The 26550-nt window shown below is 46.0% G+C and overlaps 1 protein-coding gene across 1 annotated transcript; it reads left to right on the forward strand.

Annotated features, from left to right (window-relative positions):
- Positions 1–561: 561 nt before the first annotated feature.
- Positions 562–26054, forward strand: RBBP8NL (RBBP8 N-terminal like). The gene is made up of 13 exons (XM_007059802.4): positions 562–703; positions 3252–3294; positions 4928–5023; positions 6970–7082; positions 8850–8922; positions 10570–10736; positions 11556–11638; positions 13001–13164; positions 14729–15581; positions 16185–16305; positions 18447–18508; positions 21052–21178; positions 24852–26054. Exons 1-13 carry the CDS (start codon positions 637–639, stop codon positions 24980–24982), a joined length of 2100 nt encoding a protein of 699 aa, XP_007059864.2. The 5' UTR covers positions 562–636; the 3' UTR covers positions 24983–26054.
- The last annotated feature ends 496 nt before the right edge of the window (positions 26055–26550 follow it).

Genomic DNA, 26550 nt, shown 5'->3' on the forward strand with positions numbered 1-26550 from the left:
TCACTCCTTTCCACAGACAGCTGCCTACCCTCTCTCAGCCAACTCACTTACAGGACAACACAAATTGATCGGCTCTACCTGTAGAAAAAGGACCTGATTTTTAGCTGAGCCTTAAGTAGGTCTCCCTTTCCAAGCCATAACTTAGCTGTTACAAATAATTCCCAGTCCAGTTTTATGGCAGCAACTAATTGCGGTGGTAGAAGTCATGTCATTTCAGTGCTGAAAGTCCCCAGTTTGCAGATGCAGTCAGGTACGGGGACATTTTAATGTCCTCTAGAGCATCTGTGAGTGCAAGTTGTGGTGCAAAATTTGTGCCTGCCATTATTTGTACCCCCGAACTAACTGTGGGCACAAAAAGGGAACGCAGGCTTTGAAAATCTGACTCTGAATGTACTTGCTATTTTTTTTAATGGTTGAGTAAACGAGTTTGCTTTCTTCATTTGGATAGCTTAGATGCTTGTCATGTTTTTAAACCTTGGCAAAAACATGAAACTTAAGATATTGATGGGACGCTACTAATTGTCTTATTGTGTGGTTTTTGTTTTGGGCTAAGAACTGAACAATAAGAAAACCAACAACTTTGAATGGGAAGCAGAAGATTCACATACCCCCAAGGCATGTGGGAAGACCCTGAACATGGCCACAGAAAGTTTTGCAGACTTCTTGAATAAGCTCAAGGAAATCCATGAGAAAGAGGTCCTAGGTAAGAAGAAACTCGGGATCATTGCTGTAGAGAGGCAAAAGTCAATTTCTTTTCTAAAGCTAAGAGTGAAAATCCTTCTGTTTAGCTCCAATTAACCTGAGCTGGGGAGGTGTGTCTGCCAATTAGAGAGCCTGGGAAAGGAACCCACAGCTCAGCTGAAGTGTTATTTCTCGGAGTCAGTGGGAGGCACAGAGGCAGGATCAGATCATGGGCCTCTAGAAAACGAAGAGGCTGGTGGTGTGGGTGCCACGCCACTTGGTCTTCAGGAAACTCTAGGGTTTCGATGTTTCCGGATGCAAATCTGAGCACCTTGGGGGTTTGGTGCCAATATCTAAGCACTACTAAAATAGCCTGGATGACAAGTGTACCAGATGGAGCCCTGGGAGCCTTACAGAACATAAGGTTTACTGTGGAAATCAGCAACACTTCATACCACAAAAAGAAACTCATGGTGACTGTTATTTTTATGCTGTCTGATTTCCCTGTCCTCTGGAGTCCTTTCAACATGGTATGATGCAATTATACTTCCCTCACCAGCCATTTGGGAGGTGAGAGGGGGGTGCTCAAAGCAGTGCAGAATGAATCTTTCCTAAAATACTCCCACCCAAGCAAAACACAGCACTGAGGATCCTACTCCTATCCCCCTCCTGCTTTGTGGTCTGTGTTGTCTGAATGTCCTATGTTGGAAGCACTAGATGTTATCAGCTGGGCCATCAAACTGGTCTAGGATAACAATAATAATAAGGGTAATAAATAAGGAGTTGGCAGGAGAGTGTAAATGGGAAGTAATTTACCTATTAGGGCACTGATATCTGACTTCAGGTGAGGCAGTCATTGGACACTCATTTGAATAGTAAATGATCAAAGAGGAAGAGGAAAGAAGCAAAAATCCATCCTGAAGATAGCTCAGAATTAGCAGGGGTGAGAAGTCTTTGTTACAGTAAAATTTAGAGTGAGGATGGATAGTTTGTTTCTTTAAAGCATTAACAACTTGTACATTATTAGAAGCCAGGCCATTAAGGAAAGAAAATGCATGCTACTACTTCCCATTCTCCAGGTATAAAGGCATTTCCAGCATCAACTTTCTGGATAAAACTGTTATATCAGGGGTCTGCAACCTTCGGCACGCGGCCCATCAGGGTAATCTGCTAGCGGGCCGCGAGACATTTTGTTTACATTGACTGTCCACAGGCACAGCCCCCCGGAGCTCCCAGTGGCCACAGTTCGCCGTTCCTGGCCAGTGGGAGCTGCAGAAAGCTGATGGGCCGCATGCCGAAGGTTGTCAACCCATGTGTTATATTTTACACTATCCTGGGTTATAAATACAGTCTCACCCTCTGTAATTCTACACCCTGTGATGTTTTAAACCTCTCCACCTCTCCAGACTACTGTTCCCCTTTCAGGAGTCTGATTTGTCTTGCATACCTCCAAGTTTCACCTCACTTAAAAACTCCTTGCTTACAAAATCAGACATAAAAATACAAAAGTTTCACAGCATGCTGTTACTGAAAAATTGCTGACTTCTCATTTTTACCATATAATTATAAAATAAAGCAATTGGAATATAAATATTGTACTTACATGTCAGCGTACACTATATGGAGCACTATAAACAAGTCGTCTGTACTAAATTTTCCTTTGTACTGACTTCGCTAGTGCTATTTATGTAGCCTGTTGTAAAAAACTAGGCAAATATCTGTATAAGTTGATGTACATCTGAAAGACGTCTGCGTACCTCCAGGGGTACATGTACCCTTGGTTGAGAACCACTGTTTTAAAGGATACTCTTAAGCAACTCAGACCCCAAATTTAGATATTGTATAATTGTCTGCAGTTCAATTGAGGGAAAGAATACTAGTTGGGCTATAAATATTGCCAACATGGTTTGCAACCAAAGCGTGCAGAATTGTGCTAGCATGAGAACTAGAGCTGAGTGAACCACTGATTTTTTGGGTCAGCAGCCAAACAAAAAAATCGGTTCAGAGTGAAAAGCATCCAAAATGAAACAAAAAAAGAAAATGAAACAAAATGATTTTTTTCCGATTTTCATTTGGTTTCATTTTGGAGTGTTTATTGCCCTGTTTTGTTTTGTTTTAATACATAAATATAGCTAAATTTCTAAAGGAAACATCTAAATGTTTTGTTTTGTTCGTAAACAATTTTTTTGGCCAAAACTATTTGCCAAATTCAACCCAGAATTCAGTGACCTGAAAAATGCAATTTTTTTTTTTTTTACTCTGCACTGAAAATATTTTGCCCAGCTCTAGTGAGAATTAGGTTTTGTAACTAACTAGAAATAAAAGTAAAACTCACTAGACTGCTTTCATCGTCCCAGCAGAGGGGAATGCAAAAATAGTAAATGGTGAAAAGGAAATAAACTAACAACATGGGCAGGGAACCTTGTTTTTCAGAAATGAGATTTTTAAACTAACAGTTTCCTTTTAAGTTGCCATGGTCTGCTAAAAGTTATGATAGTACATTCTGTTTCTGAACTGTCACGTAATTTGCAATAAATACCCATCTCCTGAGCCTTCATTAATTATTCCAGGACTGCAAACAAAGCTAACAGAGCTGACAACAGAGAAGTGTCGGTGAGTAAAGCAAGTTTGGTTCTCTACTCCAGGCTGTGGTGGTAAAGTTCTGTTGGAGGGATGGGGAAGTGCTGCACTATTTACTCAAAAAGAAAAGGAGTACTTGTGGCACCTTAGAGACTAACCAATTTATCTGAGCATAAGCTTTCGTGAGCTACAGCTCACTTCATCGGATGTGAGCTGTAGCTCACGAAAGCTTATGCTCAAATAAATTGGTTAGTCTCTAAGGTGCCACAAGTACTCCTTTTCTTTTTGCGAATACAGACTAACATGGCTGTTACTCTGAAACTATTTACTCATAACATTGAAGGCATCTGCCCTAGGCTGTTGGCACCCTTAACATCTGTTAAAAACCCACAAACTGGAACAAAAAGGCAAGCCGGAAAGCAAACTCACTGTCTTCTTTTAATTTAATCTGTAAAGCAATCAGCAATGTCCTTACCCTGGAAAGGTCTTGAATCACCCACCTAGCAGGGGCAGTTCAGACTTACCAAGCTGTCCACTCAGAATTGATCAAGACTTTGTGGATACTGTGGGGCACATAAAAGTCCTCTTCTGAGCCTCCTGCCCTGGTGTGGCATAAGAGTTTAAATACTCTTCGCAACACATCCAATCAGATTAAGCCAGAGATATTCTTCTCCCACCCTACTCCAAGTCTGACATTTCCTAACTTTTAAGTATGTGACTTTGTAACCTTAAGGTGCACGCATAGGTTTGGGTTGGGGGTACGGGGTTGGTGTTGTTGTAATACAATATATATAGGCTGGGCTGTATTCGATTTTTTTAAATAATTTTGATGGATAATATCAAGGTTTACTTTAAGCATTTCTTTTATTTTTATCAATTTAAATTTTAAAGTTGTGAAGAATTATGGTTTTAAGCATTTTTTTCTGATTTGTACCAATTTAAACTTTCACAATTGCAGGAAATTATGAGGGGAGTGTCAGACAATAATGATTTTATGACTGTAGACGATATTCAAAAAACACAAATTGTCAACATCACATGCCAAAATATGCAACGTAAATAGTCTTAAATAAAATTATAATATATTCTCAAGAGGAATTTTTTTACCTTGCCTATCTGTAAATTTTGATTATTGTCAATGGAAATATTTTTTCATTGGTTTGTGTGTACAGTGAAATTGACATTTATCAGCATTCACCAATAAAAATCTATTCCTTCCAAGCCTAAATACATGGAAGTGACAGACAAAGCAGTGGTATCCAAGACCTCTATCCTACTGAAGTTTTCATCATGTATCCCTGGGCTTTGAGTCAGATGCCATCCCCTGTTGTTAAGAGTCTGTCATCAGTGCCCTTCTGGTTCATCCATTTTTGAGCTCAGAGGAGTCTGTACCCTTTTGTGTTCCATCCTGTTTATCTAATGGGAATTGTTAACCTTCCATCAAATTGCTCTGGTGCCAGCATTTAATATATTTATAACCTCATCCATCCAATACACTTACTGCTACACAAAGCAACAGTAGTTTAGTAATAGAAATAGTGTGAGTGGCATGACTGGGCTAGTGTATAAATCCTGCCTGCTGACAGTACATTGAGAAGAAAGCAGCAGATACTTGGGGCAAATCCAATGACCTTCTTGTTTTGTCCCATGCTCTCTCCTGAATTAGAGATGCACAGAGAATTGAAGAGCTGTTTGCTAAAAACCACCAGCTAAGGGAACAGCAGAAGGTCCTTAAAGAAAATGTAAAAGTGTTAGAAAACAGGTAAGAGGTGTTTCATTGATTGATTGATTGATTGGGACACCTAATGCTGTTTTGTGTCCAATAGTACACATGCCTACACAGAGCTTGCTTTTCAGTGTCTTTGCAATAAGTGGAATATAGCACAGAAACCTTTTTTTCTCACTAACTAGTGTTAGCAAATTGAGAACCCATCGGGCCAGACTCTGCTCTCAGTTACACCAGTGTAAATGCAGTAAATCCATTGAAATTAAGGGAGTTGTTGCATTTGCAGTGATGTGATTAACAGGCGTGCCATGTGTAATACACAGGAGGTAATTGTCCCACTCTTCTTGACATTGGTGAGACCTCAGCTGGACTACGCTGTCCAGCTTTGGGTGTCACATTTGACAAATTGGAGAGAATCTAGAGGAAAGCAACAAAAATGATAAAAGGGTTTAGAAAACCTGACTTATAGGGAAAGGTTAAAAAAAGGGGGTATGTTTAGTCTTGACTGAAGGGGGGCTTCAAATATGTTAAGGGCTGTTATAAGGACAACAGTGATCAATTGTTCTTCATGTCTGCTGAAGGTAGGCCAAGAAGTAATAAGTCACCATGACCAGATGGTATTCACCGAAGAGTTCTGAAAGAACTCAAATATGAAATTGCAGAACTATCTGTGGTATGTAGCCTATTGGTTAAATCAGCCTCTGTACCAGATCACTGGAAGATAGCTAATAAATCCGCGGTATGCCCACACTTTGACTACTGCGTGCAGTTCTGGTTGCCTCTCTCAAAAAAAGATATATTAGAACTGGACAAAAGTACAGAGAAGAGCAACAAAAATGACTAGGGGTATAGAACAATTTCCATATGAGAGATTAAAAAGACGGGGACTCTTCAGGTTAGACAAGAGATGACTAGGGATATGATACAGGGATATGATAGAGGCCTATGAAATCATGAATGGTGTAGGAAAAGTGAATAAGGAAGTGTTATTTACCCCTTCATATAAAACACAAACCAGGGTCATCTAATGAAATTAATAGGCAGCAGATTTAAAACAAACATAAGGAAATACTTCTTCACACAATGCGCAGTCAACCTGTGGAACTCGTTGCCAGGGAATGTTGTGAAGGCCAAAAGTATAACTGGGTTCACAAAAGAATTAAATAAGTTCATGGAGGTTAGGTCCGTCAAAGGCTATTAGCCAAGATGGTCAGGGAAGCAACCCATTACTATCAGTGTCCCTAAACCTCTGACTGCCAGGAGGTGGGACTGAGTGACAGGGGATGGATCACTTGATAATTCCCTGTTCTGTTCCCTCTGAAGCATCTGGCACCAGCCACTGACAGAAGACAGGATACTGGGCTAGATGGCCCATTGCTCTGACCCGGTATGGCTGTTCTTATGTTCCTAAGTAATGGGCTTACTCTACAGCAAGGGAGATTTAGGATAGATATTAGGGAAAACTTTTTAACTAAAGTAGTTAAGTGCTGGAATAGGCTTCCAAGGGAGGTTGTGGAATCCCCCTCACTGGTGGTTTATAAGAACAAGTTGGACAAACACCTGTCAGAGATGGTCTAGGTTTACTTGTTCCTGACTCAGCACAGGGGGATGGACTAGATGATCTTTTGAGGTCCTTTCAGCCCTATATTTCTATGATCCTGTGTAACCAAGAGCAGAATCTGGGCCATGGGGTTTATCGAAACTTCTTTCACTTGTGTTACTATCAGCTTTGAAAATTCATATCTCCACCTGATTGCCATAGGGAAGAATTGTGTATCTCTACACGCTGTGTCCAAAAGCTCACTAAAGTAGAAATGGATTTTTGCCCAGCATGTCACTGTCATGGTGTAATGAATGCCAGATTTCGACCTTATCCTGATGCTGTAGATCTGCCTCCCAAGTGCAGGTGGGGTTTGGTTTCATTTACTTGTATAGCCATGTATGGATAACTTAGCTTCTTGGCTCTGGGGTTTTTTGTTAAGGCTGAGAGCAGGTCTCTGTGACAGATGCATGGTTGCCCAGGAGCTCGCCAAGAAGAAGCAGAATGAGTATGAGAACTCTCATTTCCAGAGTCTCCAGCACATCTTCATCCTCAGTAAGTATAGCGGCTAAATAGACCTTCAGCTTTGCCCTGCTGGCATTTTGCACTTTTGCACCTTAAGTGTCTGCTGATCATTCGGGCACAATCGTATGTGCAATCCTGGGGGCACATGTCCAATGGGCACATGTCGGGGGGTGCAGATCTGAACATCTGGGCCTAGGAAAATCAACATTTCCTATAAACACTAGAGATTTTACCCGAGAGATTGCAACACAGGACTTTGCTACAGCATGTGCATATGGGCCGGGCAACGTCAGCCACTTATAAAAAGATCCATTTGGCAAGGTAGAAGCAACACTCTGGACAATACACAGGAAATATACAGCAGCAGCTCTGCACTGGTAAAGGAAAATCAAGGAACACGTACGATTAATCTTCTCCTGAGTCTTTGGCAGCACCTGAGCACTGCACAAGCCAAGGGTATTTTTCTCTCTGTCTCTGACTATCCCTGGGGATTTTGGTATTTTGTTTTGCTTTGCCTTTGGAAGAAATAGAACAGTGTCAGCAACTGGTGTTTATTTCTTCATTATGAGTTTGATCTTCCTCGCACCCTGTACCTCAAGTGTCACTTTCACACAGAGGTGTAAAAGCCAGGCACTGGTTGGTCATATATCTCCTTTGCACTGTAGCTGTCTGTCCCCTCTACCCTTCATTGCCACTTGGCTTGTAGCAATCAGAAGAAGCACTTTTCACCCTAAAGATCCCAGAGTTCTTTGGGAGAGGGAAAGGGAGTTGAGACTCCTTTGGAAATCTGGCTCTTAATGTCCTGGTAAACAAAGCAGGTCTCTGTTTTAAGTTCTCATCCCAAAGACCCACCCAGAGTAAACTCCGAGGAATTCCTTATCATACTTCACATACTTTCATACCCACGTTACACAGCAAGCACATGCCTTAACTACCATTGCAAAGAGGCAGGTACCTGTACTTTACAGTGAAGGGTGCCATCAGTATGAGGGTCAGCTCCTGGGGGGTATCAGGTGCTCTGATGGAGAGGAGATGCTGTTTACTAATAGGGTTCAACCTGCATTTCCTAGTTACTGCCCGTTCCTGGAAGGATCATCTCCTGAAGATGATGCTTGCAGGAGAGACATTATAGAGCCAGACTCACTGACGGATGCTCTAAGGCCATTCTCAGAGGGCATGCTGCCTTCAAGAGTTATGACTCCCAGCTGTGACATCAACGTGTGGATAATAATGTGTACCCGAAGGCAGACACCAGCATTTTAGTCTCTGTCTCTTGTAATGCTCCAGTAGGGGGAGACGGAGGGCAATGAACAGCCAGGTCTAGTAGAGCAGGGAAGTTCATGTTGCTCGGTATTTAAGGTAGAAATTCCCACCTTTGCCACAGGGTGCTGGAATGCTCGCTATGCACATTTCTAATGGGGAGGAAAAAATCTGCAAGCGCTTGACCTTAAACAGCGTTTTGAAGAGGCCTTGTTGGAAGGATGCTGAGAACTTGCGCACTGGCCCTTCTGAGCCACTTCAGCTGCAGAGAACCTGGCATTTCATCTCTGGAGGGGTTAAAATTTCGATGGCGGGTGGCAGGAGCGATTTCACCAACTGCCCTGCAGTCATGGCCGATCTGTGCCTTGTTGTAAAGCTGGCACCTCTATTTGGAATCCGTTGGGGTTTTTTAAATGCTCATCATAATCCTGCCCATCCAAGGCTGTCTCCGCAGGGCAGCATTCATCTCCCAGCATCTTGCCCAGCTAAATCCATGTCTGATCCCTAACCTGCTGCACTCACTGTCTCTCTCTGCAGCTAATGAAATGAACAGGCTGAAGGAGGAAAATAAAAACCTGAAGGAAGAACTGAAGAGGCTACGAAGCCTGGAGTAAGCTCTGTTCTGGGTTTCATTCATTGGGTGGTGTAGGGCTGGCCAGGTGGTTCCCCGGGGACCCTGGCACTCTCCTGGTCACGGTTGAACCAGCCCAGCATGAGAACCTCCTGGCCAAGGGAGTGGAGATGCCTGTACAGTCTTCATCATTGTTTTTATTCCAACTTCCTAGTATGAGCTTCTGGTTCCTTCCCTCACCCATCAGTCCACCTGCATATAATAGAGGCCCCTTCATCTTCAGCCTCATTGGAACCAGGCAGGATTGGTGCTTGGCACTGGTGATGTCATGGAGTGAAATGGGGAGGGAGATCATGGAAAGTTCAGGGAGTTTCCTGACCCTGGCTCCCCTTTAGTCTGGTTCTTTGACTAAATAGTGATTGCCCCACTAGTGAATGGGAGAGAGAACCCCTACTCTGACTGCAAGTGTATGCTGAACCCCTTGTCTCTGAGATGTGAGGACTAAATGGCACTCGTTACACATAGTGCACTTCTGCTACATACTAATTGTGTGGGGTGAAATTCTGGCCCCACTGATGTGAAATGGGAGTTTTGTCATTGAGTTCAATGGGGGCAGGATTTAACTCTTGGTTTTTATTATCACCAGCTTCATCACCGTTCACGCACTCAGTAAATCTGTAGAGACACCTATCTAGATCTAACACCTCTTGGCAAAGCCATTGGGACATTGGGCAAAAGCAGAATGCTGATCCATTAACGTGGATCTGCAGGGAATGGATCACATTTCACATGGGAAAATGAACTGTGAGAAAGAGAATCAAGAGGGATTAGGAGGGGAGAGGATGTTTGCTATAAGTAGTAACCTAGCAGAGCACTTTGGTGAAACCCAAGTAACATGTCAGGTTAGCCAACATATACAAATCAGCTCATTCCTTAGGGGTTTAAAGTCCATAGAAATTATCACAAAGAGATCAGTAGAGAAACATGCTTGCTTTGGAACCCAAACGTTTCCTCAGTTTAACACAAATTCTCGTATCTAGCATCTCTCAAATGACTGCAGAGGTTTCTAGACCTGGAACTAGCTTGACTTACTGAACTAGAGCTGTGCAAAAGTTTGTTGCAAAACCTCCCTGCGTTGGGGCCTTATATGGCTAAACTGAAACCCCTGCCAGAGTTACCAAGTTTGTCACAGAACTTTCAGAGCATATGGGCCAGTCGTTGGTCTGCATTGAATTCACACCAATGTCATGGCTTCCCGTGAAATTTTGCATAGCAGACTAAGAGGAAACTCAGCTGCTTCGACTGAGTTCTGCTTTGAGAAGGTGTCAGGGCTGCACAGGGGTTTTCGGGTGCCTGGCCACTCCTCCATCACTTTGGGAGCTCTCTCAAACAGACGGCCTGGGGCAAACTGCCCATTTTGCCCTCCACTCTGGGTGGCCCAGGATGGTGTATTGGTTCAGAGCAAACCTTGGCGTCCAATTCAGTTGTGATGAGCTGAAACGGAAGAAAATGTTTCCGTGAGCGCTCAGGAAGCCCCATCACCTTGTTTCCCAGGGCTTTTGAGTTGCTGCACATTCCGTTAAGACGAAACACCGGCGCTCAGAGCTCACACCAGGGCAGCCTTTAAACTTGTGGTTCCCATTTCATTTCTTTTTCCATTCATTTGTTTCCTTTTCACTGCAACAGTGACAGAACAAAGCACCAAAGAGCCCTCCCCAGAGAAAGCAGCTCCATCCCGGACTCACCATTGGCTTTACTCTCCCCAGTAAGCCGGAAACTCAGCACAGACAAAGCAACTAGCAGAGAAGCAGAAGAAGGGTATCATGAACAGCCTGGCCAACAGCTGGGAGAAGGTATATACTGCTGGCTCCAGTATAGGGGGTGTAGGGACCAATGACTGGGCTGCAGCAGTGAGTTATTCTGGCAAAGGATTCTGATTAGATCAAATGGGAGCAAGAGCCGAAGTCATCAAAACCCCAGGATGGACATCAATCTAGAGCATAATATCTGGATTGCATGGAAATAATACATGAGCTGCAGTGCTTTAGTGGAAAATATTCCCCTGAGGTGATCCAGTGTCATCCATCACAGATGATGTGTGGGAAGTGCGAGTCTTTTCCCTTTATTCCTGGCAGCCTCCTTGCAGAGAGCCCCTAGGGCTCCATCTGGAATCAAAAGAGAGACAAAAGGCTTCCCTTTTCAGCATTCGCCTCCCTATTCACATGCCCACTGTTACACATGCCGCTGATTGTACTCCCCCCCACCCCCCGTACCGGGCACACTCCCATTAATGTGCAAGCAGCCTTTTGCACAACAAACCAGGCCACTGATTTACACACACAAAGCACCTGTTCGTGCATTTGGTTCCTTCCCCCTCCCCTGCCCCCATTGTCAATTGCACATGCAATAGAGCATACACATTCAGAGGCTGGCTTGAGTCTGACAGAAAATTTGGCTCCAAAGAGATAGAAATCTTCCTTAGGAAGCACTTGGTGCCCTGCCAGCTTTTTGTAGCTGCGATCTGCTGATTGATATCCAGGTTATCAGACTGGTTGACCAGACTTTTTTGGCTGCTGCATTACAGCGCCACGTGCAGATGGAAAAACCGTAGAGCAGCCGCAACGGAACTCTGCACAGCTTTTGCAATGACTGGCTATTGCCTTTGTTTTCAGAGAAGTCTGCAGGACAGAGACATTCTCTGGGCAGTAGGATGTCTTCAAGTGCTGTTCTCCAAGAAGCACATGCTCTGGAAATGGTAAGAGTTCCCTGCGGATATTTAGCACTGTCAGGCTGTCCTCGTCAAGTCGGGCATCATTCCCGTGGGGACCTGATGCTGGATAAGCTGTGAAAGGGATGGGACAAGGAATGAAATGGAGGCACATGGGGTGAAGTGACTTGCCAAGGTCATCACTGGCAGAACTGGAAAGAGAACAAATCTCCTATTGTGTCTCCTGCTGATAAAGTCAACGTCCCAGCTTTGCTTTCACATTTATATTCCCTAGGAGCCTCAGAACTTGCCTAGCAGCAGTTGGTCATTATGCTGTGACAGCATTCATTCCTCTTCAAATCACACTGACTCCCCTTTTAAATAGGTAGTTGGAGAAATCTCTTAGGACTGAACCATAGGGGTATTGCACAGGCCCACATTTGGATACAGCCTTATCCTGTGGGATATTTTCAGAGAGATGGGGAATCCCTGCGACTGTCTGTTTTGAGCTTGTACCTTTCCTAACTTTCCACCCCTTTGAAACTGAAAGTGCATTTCAGCTGAGGGATCCAGAGTGGGATGGAGTGCCAGACGTCATGCCCCCATAGCTCAGGGGCCATAGCACTGGGTCTCATGGTGGGAACTCAGACACACACGTGCTTAATACTGGCACTGGATCCAGTGATCTGAACTCCATATAAATATGAAACAGCAAGTGAAGGGGGTTTTGGTGAGGCTGCAGGCGGGCTGTGAGAGTAGTTAATGAAGATAAACAGTAGAGGCTGGTGTCATCGGAAAGTGGGTAGGCAAAAATGTTGAGTAAGGGCTTATTCAGAGCCTTTTTACAACAGCAGAAAGATTATTCTGTACTGGCCGCAGAATAGGAGCCTCCCCTGGAAATAAGCCAGTGAAGCAAATGGACTCTGTAAACTCATGCAAATAGGGTCTAATAGTTTGACCAAAGGACTGGGAAACTGACCGATCTTGGCTAAGCCACTGACTCTTGGCTTAACCTTAGACAAGTTACATGACTCTGTAAATCAGTGTAGCTGGAAAATAAGGAATAAATTAGGACTTGCTGAAAAATATGATGCTGCATTGGATTGGAGCCTTCTTGGGGAAATGCATGGCTGATTATTATTTAAAATTCCAACACCGTATTGAAGAAGCATTCAGCTGTTCACTGGAAACTTAGCAACTCATTTTTATCACCCCTTGAATGTAAATGGATATAAGACAAAATGTAGCCTCACTAACAAAAACCACTACTAAGCAGGGTTTTCTGCTGTCATTGTTCTCTAGTCAGCTAGGCTTCTTTCACCTGGGGATCATTTCTGAGAGCCCTTTAGACCAAGCTGAGCTTTAAGCCCAATAGCCCTGGACATGCAAACTTTTCTCCTCTGCCTTTAGACTTCCCAGAGGATAGCTAACCAGCTGCATGGAACCATCGCTTTGGTGAGACCTGGCTCCAGACCATGCCTCCCTGAAAAAATCTCTGCCAGGAGAGCAACGTCACCACCAGCAAGAAAAACCTCACTGTTCCTGGAGCGTGAGCGCAGCCCCAGCCATGAGGCGTGAGTAGCATCGTCTCGGTACTGATATATCTCCAACATCATAGTCTCCTTGGGCCTGATCCAGAGCCCACTGAAATCAATGGAAGAATTCTCATTGACTTCCAGGGCTTTGTATCAAGCAGCTGTTGTGTTACTGTTGGGTTTTCTTTTTGCTTCTCTCTCTCCATCACAAGCCACTTCTTCCAGCCAGAACATAAGCCCCACCATGGTCTTTGAACCAGGAAGATCCAATCCTCACAAATTTTGGAGCTTAGGCTTGGATAAGACCTCCAAACCTCGTAACTCCAGCAAACCAGGCTGGAAATCTCACAAGAACAGACTTTTTCTTGAGATTCCCACTATTTTCTGCAACTATCCCAGGCAGAAAACACCAGGAACCTGGTTCTTATGCTATGTTGTTGTTGTTCCATCAACCTTAACAAGTTTACTCCTGATCTACAGCAGGGCAAATGAGAGGAGAATCAGGCCCCTAGAAAACAGTCTGTCAGAGTATCTCTGACCTTCTGCAATTGGCCAGCACTGAGAATTGCAGAGATCTCCACATAAAGAAAAAAATGTTTGATATGAACACTGGGCAGAGATTCCCACTGCTCCTTATCTAATCCAACTGGCTTTTCTGTGGCGCTCATCACAGTAGCATCTGAGCTCCTCACTTCCCATTAACTTTAGTGGCAATTAGGTCTGAGTGAGACCTACAGACTCATTCAGAGACTATAAGTTCCCCCCAGCAAACGCCTTGCTTGGATGCGTTCTCTGTGAAGCCAGGCACCGCCAAATGCCAAGGAATGGTCACAAGCAAGGACTCAATTTATATAGCAGGGTTTTCTGAACACAGTTTGCACAGTTCACCCATTGCTCAGGTCTCTTTAAATGTGGCTGTAAAACTCTACAAGTGAGTATGTTGAAGGAAGGAGGAAAGACTCTATCAGCAATGTAAAACTGTCAGGTTTTGGCAGCCTAGAGCTCTATCTTCAACTGGACTGCATTTTCAGGCTCCACTTGCTCGTGTCTCTGTAACCCCCTGGTGTTAGAGGTCCCCCTGTGTTTTGTCCATAGAGGTTCTGAGCCAGCTAGAGAGACCTGGCTTTTTAGCTCAAGCTGGAGCCGCTTGTTTCTGGAGGTCCCTATTTCAGTCTTTGGTGTGGCAGACAAGATGGTGGCCATCACACAAGCTTTAGTGCACAACTGATTGGCCCATCTACAGCCAGTAGGCGCACACCCATTTTTGCAGACATGCAGACAGCGTAGTTGTGCACCCAGCTACTTGCTTTGCACACCCAAATGCAGATTTTGCACAGATGTAATCACTATGTGGGTGACCTATTGTATGTGTGCAAAAGTGGGCATGCAAACTTTGCTCCAACGTATCCATTTTCTGCTAGTGTAAACTGCCAGAGCTCCATTGATTTCAACAGAGCTATGCAAGTTTACATCAGCAGCGTATTTGGCCAATCAGTGGCAGCACATGGAAACCAGGTGCTAAAAACAGACACTGTGATAGTGAGGTGACCCACCTGGAAACTTGCCTTTGATGTGTTTGATGATTTTTGTTTGTTTCATTTAGTTGCTTAAGAACAAACAAACCAGATTCCCACAAAGCCACTTCGTCCTATGGAACTCTACAGCTGACCACCAGGCAGGAGCAGCTCTGCCTCCTTAACAAACATTTCTCTCTGCACCAGTTTGGACTCAGGAGTAACAGCGCTTCTGCAGATAGGGACAATAGTTTGCCAAGCCACTTGCTACAGGCCAGAGAGGCTGAAGACAGAACGAGGCTGCAGGAGGAATGGGAAGATCAGGCCGCCATTTTAGAACTCCCTGGAGCTGTGGTGTACGTGCGGGACCAGCATTTGGAGGGGAGGCTTCCATTTCTTAAGCACAGAGAGAGGCTCCAGTATCTCCTGGCACAAGAGCATCAGCAGGGATTCAGGACCAGGACAGAAGGCGACCAAAATGCAACTCCAGTTCCAGCTGCTCCTGAGGAAAGGCCCCTTTCCCCGCAGCTGAGTGCGACCATGGGGTGCAAAGAAGAGAGGTCGTACCTGGAGAAACCTGGAGAAGGGAAAGTTGTTTGGATAAACAGGGACAATGTGGAGCAAAGGGAGGAGGCAGAGGCAGCAAGAGAATGTCTCCTGGACACACCTCTGGACCTGTCAGATTATGGCAGAAGGAATGAAAACCTGAAACCTGCCAGCTGGCACAAATCCTCCAAACAGCGTGAGGCTGACAGTCCAAGTCCAATCTGTCCAGAAAGCCCCACGCTTCAGACAGGCCAGAGCTCCAGCATGCTGCCAAGAGCAGAGCGTGAGAACTCCCACCTAGCCTGCAGCCAGCTCGCTGTGGCCAAACCGCTGCAAATCGGCAATGAGACCGAGCAGTTCAGTGCCACAGAGCAAGAGGCCCTTGCGGCACCTTCGGTGAGTACATCTTGCACTGGCATCCGTTTTTCCTCTGCAGGGAGGCGGTGGTCAGCAGCCAGCTTGCTGGGCTGATCGCAGTTTAAAATGAGCATCAGCACCATTGCTGAAAGTTCTGACCTGATGGCTCTTACTGTGGCCCACAGCGTGTGAAACAGGTCGGTGGTGCCAGTCCTGTCCCTAGTGGACAGATTTTCACATTGCAAAACGACAACCACAACGAGCACTGATCAGCATCCTTGCTCTCAGTCTCAGAGGAAACCCAGGACTGAATGGACCATGGCAAGTAACTACCCTCTAAGCCTCAGGGGTTTATTCCTCCGGGTTAGGATTAAGGTGCATCGAGAGACTGCCACTATCCCTGCTGAATCTGTGTGTAGGGGACATCTGGTTCTGTGGCAATGTCCCACAAATACACAGAAACCCTTCTCTGATGTGTCCAGGGGGAGATGTGCATCTTTGCAGTTATACTCATTGCCAGGCTGGAGTGGGGCACAAGTTTTTTTTCACCACCTTAGGAGAAGGCAACATCTCTAGCAATAAAGGCATTGGCAGTTCTTCCCATCGGTTTGTAACTAATACAGCTATTGCCATGTGTTACAGGTCTCTTCTCCACAAGGACAACCCGCTGGCAAGCTACCATCATATGATCCTGCAACAGATTCAGAGATTAGGGTGAGAGTGTCTCCTAGGGCACAGAAGCGAGAACCAGGTGCTCAAACAGGTAAAAAGCCCCAAGGAAAAGCAACATTTGAGAAGGCAGGAGCAGACAGTGTTTTGAGTCTGGTGTGCTGATCTCCTTAGCACTGGAAAGTCTATGGACAGGGCTTCCTAAACATGCATGCAATATGAGGCAATTGTTTTAAATTTTTTATTGTAAATTCCAAGAGGAAGACTTTCAAAGGCACAAAGGTCACCTGGGCACCAAACTCCCATGGCAGTCAGCGGAGTTGGATGCTTAACTCCCATTTATGCCTCAGAAAACCGCTCCTCAAGTCTACAGTTTTCAGACCTGCATGTCTCAACGTGAGACTCCTCAATTCATATCTAGGTACCTAAATGGAAGTGGCCTGATTGTCAAAGGTGTCGAATATCGGCAGCTCCATGGCATAAAACAGAGAAGCCTCAGGACTGCTGTTCTTTGTGTCAGTCATCAACAGACCCCCAAAGGCTGTTCCTGCAGCCAGGAATCACACCCAGCATGCACAGATGCCCTGGCTATGCTCCCTTTCCAATAGGCATGTCTCTATACCAGGGGCCAGAAGGGTAAGTGGCATAGGAGCCATGCAGTGGCTCAAAGTCATTCAAGGATTCCCCCATGAAGTGCCCTAGAGCTTTCAATTTTCCAGTGTCTTTGTGCTACCAGAACTGGATCTATGATCTGGACCAGCAATGAAGATAAATAGCTGCTTATCAAATGGGGGAATGAATGCTTTGGGGAACATTGGGAATGGAATACGGAGCCATCAGCTACAACTATACTCATCACAAAAATGGTGGGGGGGGGGGGAAATCCTGTTTATATGAAATACTTTAGTAGGCACTGGGGATGGACCAGGTGAACTGGTTTTTTTTATTATTAATTATTATGATTTATTATTTTTTTATTATTATTTTATTTGGGGAATACATTTAGTTTGAGCCTCTATTATGGTGTTTTTAAATAGTTTCCATGCAGCTTGCAGGCATTTCACTCTTTTGACCTTTTAATTAACAATGTAATTAACAATTAATTAAATTGTGGCCCTTTGTTGCCAGCAGCCACTCTCCCCTCCAAACAGCAGTAAGATGTACCTTAGAAGTTAGGGGTTAGGCACCAAGGGCAGTTTAGGTGCCCAGCTCCTACTGGATTTCAGTGAGTAACTGACCTTTATACCTCCATAAATCTGCCATTGTGAGTGCCGATTGGGTAATTGTGCTCCCAAACAACTAGATTTGGTCATTTGCATGTCCTGGTTAGCTGCAATCCCAGTAATTGTATGCATACATTAGGTGTGCATTTGGTGTATGCAATTACATGCCTGAATTTTGTAACATCTGGCCCAATATACAATGGAATCCTTTTGCAGTGAAGTCAGTTTTGTTTTTTTTCACAGAACAGACTCACTACAGTGGAGATTTCATTCAGTTTTGCAGTTTGTCCATTGCAGGAATTGTTTTGAAACCATTTGGAACATCTGCTCTGGTTCATTCTGGCTCTGATCCTGCAGTCCGTACACAAGCAAAATTCTCATTGGCCCTGTCTAGCCTAGGAAGATAGGTTGTATTTAAAAATCACACAACTTCTCTTCCCAATCTAGACATGGCTATTGATTTCAGTGAGGGATTGCTACATAGATACAGCAGGGTGCAATTGATGGAAGTTTACTGTAAATTGTGTTCCCCACAGTCATTTCTTTTATATTGGTATTCTGAACATCAGTCCCCCTATGCCACCAAACCACACACACTTGGGACTTGGGCCTCCTGCTAAAAACTCAGCAGCATGTACGCTGTGGTGACTTTGCTTTAGAACCCAGTTTATTACTGGGTCAGACTTTTGCTTAGCTCAGCTCTGGGCCAGACTCACCAGTACGCTCCAGTTACTTGGTTCTACTCCAGCAATGCAAGGCAGCCATAAATCCAGCTTTCCTGGCCAGTATTTATGGCTGCTGTGTGGCACTGGGCAGCCGGAGAGTACTGGTGAGCTTGGCCCCTGGTCTCTGAGTTGTGCCAGCATTTCTTGCCTTTTCATTTTGAAATATCGTTCGTTTTGATGTCTCAGTGACCGGAGCTGTGACTGTGGTTCTGTGTGATGTCTGTGAGGGGGCTAGGAATTGTTACTGCCAAAGCCGATCAGTTAACCTTCCCCTTCTGTTTCCCTAGCGGAAGACGATGCAGAGTCTGTGAAGCAGGATTCCGATGAGCCCGACACGTCGGACAGCGAGGTTCGCTTCCTTTGACTGACACATGCACCAAGAATCATAGAATATCAGGATTGGAAGGGACCTCAGGAGGTCATCTAGTCCAACCCCCTGCTCAAAGCAGGGCCAATCCCCAATTTTTGCCCCAAATCCCTAAATGGCCCCCTCAAGGATTGAACTCACAACCCTGGGTTTAGCAGGCCAGTGCTCAAACCACTGAGCTATCCCTCCCCCCAAGAGCAGTCCAAGTCTGGTTCCTCTTTAAGGCTGTGAATTTCAGTGGTGAAAGTTTGTGGGAGCTGGGCCCCTTTGAAGAGCACAGGCTACTCCTGTAAGGCAGAGAGATGCTACGGTTTCCAGTAGAAAATGAGACAAAAAAGGCAACACAAATACTATTTCCCCAGGCTGGAGTGGGCTCAGGTGCTGTCTCTGGGTTGCAGAAAAGTTCTGCTTTTGCTTTCTCATGCAGTTTTTCCTGCACGATTAAGATAAAAGGAAGTCACGCTCCTGCTGAGATGGCAGCTTGTCCTCCATCAGATGCTCAAATATCTCTCTCCCTTCCCGTCCCCCCCTCACTCCCTGGTTCCCAGCCCATCAATAACTGATGGAGATTCCACACCTGATGTCATTTCCTGTGCCCGGTTTTGTCTGAGGAAATCCCAGACATGCGGCACGACTCTTTATAGAGACAAAAGGCTTTCTCGCACCATAGGGGTATCCCTTGCCTTTAGCCTAGTTCGGTAACACTGGTAACATATTGACCTCATGAAGAAATACGGCATGTCCAAAGATAAGAGGAAGATGCTGTACTTTTCCGGGAATATCACATTATCACAACCTGGTGTTTCCCTGGCAGAGAGGTGGGTCTGTTTAGCAGGACCCCTGAATCTTGCCGTGGGATGGTCGCACCAGCAGTTACAACCCATTGCACAGGCACAGAACATCCAGATGGGAAACTTGGCTGCCTGATGAAGGTGCCAATGGAGGTGGGGGGGTGCTGAAGAATGAGTCAATTAGGCCAAGATAAATACTAAAATAATAATAATATTGTAGTGCCAGGTTGCCCTAGTCGCAGACCAGGACCCCACTGTGCTAGGCACTGTACAAACATAGAACAAAAAGATAGTGTCTGCCCCAAAGAGCATAACATCTAAGTATAAGAGAAGAGACAACAGATAGATAGAGATGGATGGGGAGCACAAGGAAACCATGAGACAGTATTGGTCAGCATGGCAGGCAATGGTCTCCACACACCAACAGCAGGGAGGTAGGGTGACCAGGTGTCCAGTTTGTGACCGGAACATCCGGTCAAAAAGGGACCCTGGCAGCTCCGGTCAGCACCACCGACCGGGCCGTTAAAAGTCCGGTTGGCGGTGCTGTGGAGCTAAGGCAGGTAAGTCCCTGCCTGTCCTGGCTCTGCGCTGCGCCCCAGAAGCAGCTAGCAGGTCTGGCTCCTAGGTAGGGGGGGCATGGGGCTCCGCATGCTTCCCCCACCCCGAGCACTGGCTCCACACTTCTATCGGCCAGAACCACGGCCAATGGGAGCTGCGGGGGCGGTGCTTGCGGGCAAGAGCAGCACACAGAGCTGCCTGCGGTGCCTCCGCTTAGGAGCCAGACCTGCTGCTGGTTGCTTCCAGGGCGCAGCATGGAGTCAGGACAAGCAGGAAGCCTGCCTTAGTCCCCTGCTGTGCCACTGACCGGGAGTCACCAGAGGTAAGCAAGCACCCCAACCCCAATCCCCAACCTCTTGCCCCAGTCCTGAGCCCCCCCAAACCCAGGGCCCCTCCTGCATCCCAAACCCCTCATCCCTGGCCCCAACCCAGAGCCTGCACACCCAGCCAGAGCCCTCACCCCCCTCCTGCCCCCCAACCCTCTGCCCCAGCCCAGAGCCCCCTCCCACACCCTGAACCCCTCATCCCCAGCCCCACCCGAGAGCCCGAACCCCCACCCCACACACCTGCCTCAACCTGCAGCCTCCTCCCACATTCCAAATCCATCTGCTCCATCCCCCAGACTGGACCCCAAACCCCTCATCCCTGGACCCACCCCAGGGCCTGCACCCCAGACGGAGCCCTCACCCACCTGCACCCCAACCCCCTAACCCAGCCCAGTGAAAGTGAGTGAGGGTGGGGGAGAGCGAGCCACCGAGGGAGGGGGAATGTAGTGAGCAGGGGGCAGGGCCTCGGGGAAGAGGCGGGGCTAGGGTGTTCGGTTTTGTGCGATTAGAAAGTTGGGAACCCTACAGGGAGGGCCCAACTTGGCAAACATTAAAGGGGGCTGTTTTTCAAGGGTGAGTGCTCAGTACTTGCTGAAAGTCAGGCCCCTTTCTGGCACATTACGCTGATCATCCACTTTGGCAATCTTGGGTTTAATATTTGCAAAGTGCTTTGAGCTCCTTGGGTGACACTAGAGAAGGGCAAAGTCCTGGGATCATTGTGAGCATCAAATTCACAAACAATTGCAAGTTAGCACTGTGCTGTAAGGGATGGCAGTGAATCCAAGAGTGACAGGATGGGTCATCAGGAGTCCGGTGGGCCAAACACTGACGGGTTTTCTGATTTGTCTAGGTGGCTGCCACTTATGAACATGAAACCCACCAAGAAGAACATGCAGAAGGAGAACATTTGTGCACGGAGGACAAGGGTGAGGTCTTGCAAAAGAAAAGGAAAAGAGGGCAGGGTCCAGGGACAAAAGGTACGCAGAAAGAGGGCCTGCTCGGAAAGGACCTGCTAATAGAGCCCAGCTTGCATTGTCTGAAGCTAACTGATATGAATCCCCCTGCTACCTGAATCGCAGCCATGTCCCTCAACATTAGCAAGGGTCATGACTCTGTTTTGGATACTGGTGTGGTGAGAGGAGAGGGCTTGAGTAATTGATCTTGGAGGAACTGGAAGGTCACGGTTGTGAAGTTCCTGCCAAGCTTACAAGATTTGGAGTCCTGCTGGGCTCCTGCGGTTCTGCACTCTAGAGGAGGTCCTTCCAAGCCAAGGCAGAGGTGTAGTGAGTTAAATCTTGCACTGCCGCTGCCTGGTGCTGTGGATACAGAGAGGACTTCCCACACCAGATACCATGGTGATGGGTGGGAAATAAGAGTATGGACAGGGTTTTAGAAGCTGCAAATGGGCATGAGAAAATACTTTTTTGAAAAAACATTTAATTGGTGATAATACAAGGGAGAAAATGGGCCTCTGGGAATGGAAACATTTTATTTTTCTTCCTTTTCTGTATGATTTTTCCCTTGGCAAATTCTTGAATGTCATGAGCAACAAACAAACTTGTGGCACAGACCTCTCCAGTCTCTGGAGGTCTGGAACTGTGAGCGATGGAAATGTTAGTGGGGTGAGATATTGTTTGCAAATGCTGAGTGTCAGTAAATACAATGGAGCCAGACTGTCAGAAGTCCCCTGTTGTTTAGCTACAACTAGCCAGTATGGGCCTGCTCCATAGGAATATAGGAATTGCCTGACTGGATCAGAGTCGAGGTCTATCTAATCCAATATCCTGTGTCCAACTGTAGCCAGCACCAGATGTTTCAGAGAAATGTGCAAAAACCCCACAACAGTCAGATGTGGTATAATCAGCACCCATGAAGGACTCATCCTGATCCCGAGTAGTTATAGATTGGCTTAGCCCCTGAAACACGACATTTTTGTCCTTTCCAAAACTCGCTGTTTGCATTAAATGTTATAACGCTGGGTATTCTTCTTGTCCATATAAACAGCCAATCCCTCTTTGACTCTTATGAGATGTTGTCCTCAACGACATCCTGTGGCAATGAGTTCCACAGTCTAGTTATGCACTGATCAGTTTTGACTTTGCTACCTTTCAATTTCATTGAATGTCCCCTTGTTCTTGCGTTATGAGACAGGGAGAACAGAAGCTCCTGCTCTCCCTTCTTGGGCTGTCACCTAAGCTTGAAAGGGGGCTTGTTTAACAAACAACATCCACCCCCCACCCCAGCCTCTTGCCTTCTAGACCATTCATTCCTGTATATACTTTTATCATGTCACCTCCTACTCGTCTCCCTTCTAAGGTAACAATCCCAACCTTTTCAGTCTTACTTTGGAGGCGTTTTTCCTGGCCTCTGATCCTTCTCATTGCCCTTCTCCGAACCCATGTCAGCACTGCGCGCAGTATCCAGATGCAGGTGTTCTCCTGATTTGTAGAATGGCATGATAATATTCTCCGTCCTGTTCCTTGGTTCTGTGCTTTAACTTCCATGAGATTTGGATCAGGCCCCCATACAACTATTCCAATGAGCCATACTTGATTAATTAGCATTTTAAGAGAAATACATGAGGGGCATGCAACCCTATTCCTTGACCCACTGTGGGCGTGTTTGCTTCCCACTAAGTGAATTTCACACTACACAAATGTTTGCCCAAGGTGATACAGTTGGTTCCTTATGATAAGACACGCTACACTGTACGTTGGTAACTAGTGTATCTCCAAACAGGGAAGCCCTTGCTAATGGTTAGCCAAGCCAGCTTGGGATAGGAGTGGCTGAGAGAGCACGTCTTAACACCTAAGCTAATAGGTGTAAACTGTAGTGTTTGTTTAGCCAATACTAAGAACTGCTGATTGACAGACTAGGCGAAATACTCCACAAAGCGTTATTGACATTCGGAGAAAGCTTTCACACAACCACTGTTGATCTTTAAGCGTGGCCGTAAAGGTCTCACCTTGCTAACAATGGAATGTGTTGTACCGGTATTTCCTACAGGTGAGTAAGCAGAAAATTATTATCAATAGGGGGAGGTCTATAGCAACAGGCCTGCCAAGCCGTAAATACTGCTCCATCATAAATGGCTTGCTAGTAGCCCTCTTTGTGCAGTCAAAAAAGAAAGGCCGGCGTTGACCGATTGAAAAATGTACAGACAGCTGTCACCCGAGCTTAAAAGGAGGCTTGTATAACAAGCAACAGCCACCTCTCACCTCACCCCCTGGCCTTCCTGAGATACCTACAGAGGCAGCAAATGAAAACTTGCTCAAACAATAAAGGAGCTCCTCTTAAAAACAAACACCGGAGCCGAGCTTTGGAAGCTTGTCAAACCAAGGGCGGATGTGGAAATGGCACTGCCAGAGCTGCTGAGAATCTTAAAAGGCCTGATCCTGCAGCGTGGGATTGGGCAAAGTTGTACAGAGTTTGGAGACAGACAAGATCTCTGAGGGCTATCGGTCAGGGATTATTGATACACAATCATCTTTGCTGTATTTGAGCATTTCCTGGCATACATCCAGACACCAGCTGGTGCTAGGCTGTTTGCAGTGCTTTGTCCAGCCTTGCTGTCAGGGGTTCAGATTGCACAGCCAGGTGATACAAACACATTGGCAGAATTTTTGTAAAATCCGGTGCCAGATTTTCATTTGAAGGGTGCAATGCGACTGGCTGTACACTCTGCTGCATCTGAATTGACTACTTGTGCATGCAGTTAGCTGACTTTCACATGTCGTCATGATAACTCTGAACACAAGTTCGGAGCACATTTTGGACATTCAGATTGTGAAAATCCAGCCCCTAATTTTCTCTTCACTCGTTTACTGGTTCCTTTTAGCATCTGACTCACCATGGAAAATAAGAGCCACATTTACCAAGAGCCAAGACCCATTTGTACCTATTCAAAATGAACACTTACACACCTGGCTACATTTGTGTACACACATCCAAGGAAAGCTTTGCACGTGCAAATGCCTCTTTGCACACAATTGCCCAGTCTGTGCAAACAACAAGTAGGCTTTGCACACAAATGCAGGGGCAGGCATCTCGCAGCTTTCTGTACACATGCACTGTGTCAACAATTAAATATAATACACTGCTGAGACTTCCAGCCTCTGACCCTCACTTTTGCATGTGCAATGAATTATCGGCCCCAAAATGGACACAACCCCGTTTTTCATATACCAAACAATTTCTCATACTCCAAATAATTAATTGCACATCTGCCAATCTGAGGCCAATGGGGGCTTGGCACATACAAAAGAGACGTACACACTATCGGTGGCGCACTCAAAAAGTGGATGTGCAAGACTGGATTGAGGCTGCCTGAAAAATCCGTCCCTAAAACTCATTTGATTAGTTGCACTTTTGTTTCAGAATCAAGTTCTCTTCTTCCCGTCCACTCTTGCTGCTGTTTTTCAGGTTCGCAAGCCCATGAGGGATATTGAAATCTCATTAAAATACCTGCGTTTGTGGATGTTTAAAACAAAACTGAAAACGGTTTCTATTCCTCTGTAGTTTGCTAAGCCTCATTTTGGTTTAAACAAATGATAGTTTGGGCCTAGAAATTGTTGACCATATCCCATTAATAGTGGTCTGAACAGTCCATTGCCATGTGGTTAACGCCTGTGGTCCTCTTCCTATTAACAGCATATAAGAAGTCAGTGAAAGGAAGAAGGAAAATCAAAGCTCCCCAAGCACCGGCTGATGCAGCAGAAATTACAAAGGAAATGGAGCACAACAGCCCTGCTTGCGGCAACAACATCTTTGAGGAGAACTAATTGAAAAGTGCAACAGGCAGTAATATCCCAGACCGTGTGGACTGCAGGAAGAGGCTTGGGCAGGGAGCCAGAGAACCCAGTGTTTGAACCCCAGCTCTGACAGTGAGAGTCCCTCCTGAGGTCCCTTCCAACCCTGATATTCTATGGTTCTACGTTGGGATTGGTCCTGCTTTGAGCAGGGGGTTGGACTAGATGACCTCCTGAGGTCCCTTCCAACCCTGATAGTCTATGATTCTATGATTTTGTAACTTGGGCAAGGCACATAACCGCTCTCCTTTGGTCTCTCTGCCCATGAAATGGGGATAAAGACATTTTGTTAGCTCGTGGGGGACTTCGGGGGGACTAATTCCCAACAATGTGGAAACCACTTTGAAGATCCTTATGAAGTGCTAAGTATTATTGATGGGCACAGAGCTGAGGTCCATGTATCATGGCAAAGGTGAACTCCATGGGAGCCTGAGCAACACAGCTGAGCTTCCACTAGTTTTACACAAGGCCTGCAGAACAAACAGCTCGGTGTTTTTCACACTCTCAGATGAGAGCAGAACCTCACTGGAAAACAAGAGCTGGTGATGCCTGTCCTTGATGGCACAGGGCTGACACAGCTGGTGTTGTTAGAAGCAGTCTCGCTGCTGGTGCCTCTGGGTCTGATTCTCTTCTCCAGCACACCAATTCCACGCTGGTGTCACTCCCATACTGAGTCACTACCGGTTTATGGCCTGATGCTGCACCTTGCTGGATCAGGCCCTTGTGCTGCTGTCTGCGAGGGGAGAATTAAGGCCTTAAATGCAGCGCTGCTTTGGGGTGCTGGAGTCAGGACAAGGAGCAGAGACTTTAGAGGATGCAATGTCATGGCATTTCATACAAGGAGAAGCACTTCAAGGGGGTAATTACAAAGACAAGCTTATGGTAACAGGGATATACATGTTAAACATCCCATTTGTGAGTTTCTGGCTGTAGGACAAAAGAAGGTGACAAGCAGAACACGTTGCACAATTAAATGTGCTCAGGCTCCCTTCTCCCCACATGTACAGCCTGCATTGATTAAATCGCTGCACAGGTTGACTATAATAGGCGGTTCTGTTGTTTGCATTGTACGAAGCTGGTGTTTTCCCTTTTCCAGTTCAATGCATGTGGCAGGAAAGCTGGCTGTGGAAGGGAGCAGAGGGAGGAATGATGGGGTGGGATGCACGTCAAAAAGAGAAGGGAGAGAGAACAGAATGGAAAGGGGAGAAGCTGCACATATGCTCTCCTGCAAAATGTACTAGATCCCTGGAAAGGTCAGGTCTATAAGTCAAAGCTGCAGCTTGCATGAGCAGCACTTACTCAGCAGGTCACGCTGACTTTGGCAGCATCACTGGGGTCTTATTTGCTCCTGGAGAAACTGTTCATGAACAAGTTTTCCAATCTGTGAGGTTTAAAGAGGTTTTCCTTCAGTGTCAGGCAAGCAGGTTCCTCTTCCCACCTAGTCGATGCTGAACAAGCATATTCATTTTGGCCATTATTGCAAGGAGGGACTCTGCCGTGCATAAGGTTGGAATTTCCCTGAGTCCCTCCTGGAGTGTGCA

Source organism: Chelonia mydas, chromosome 13 (assembly GCF_015237465.2).
Source record: "Chelonia mydas isolate rCheMyd1 chromosome 13, rCheMyd1.pri.v2, whole genome shotgun sequence".
In the NCBI taxonomy this organism is placed as follows: domain Eukaryota; kingdom Metazoa; phylum Chordata; order Testudines; family Cheloniidae; genus Chelonia; species Chelonia mydas.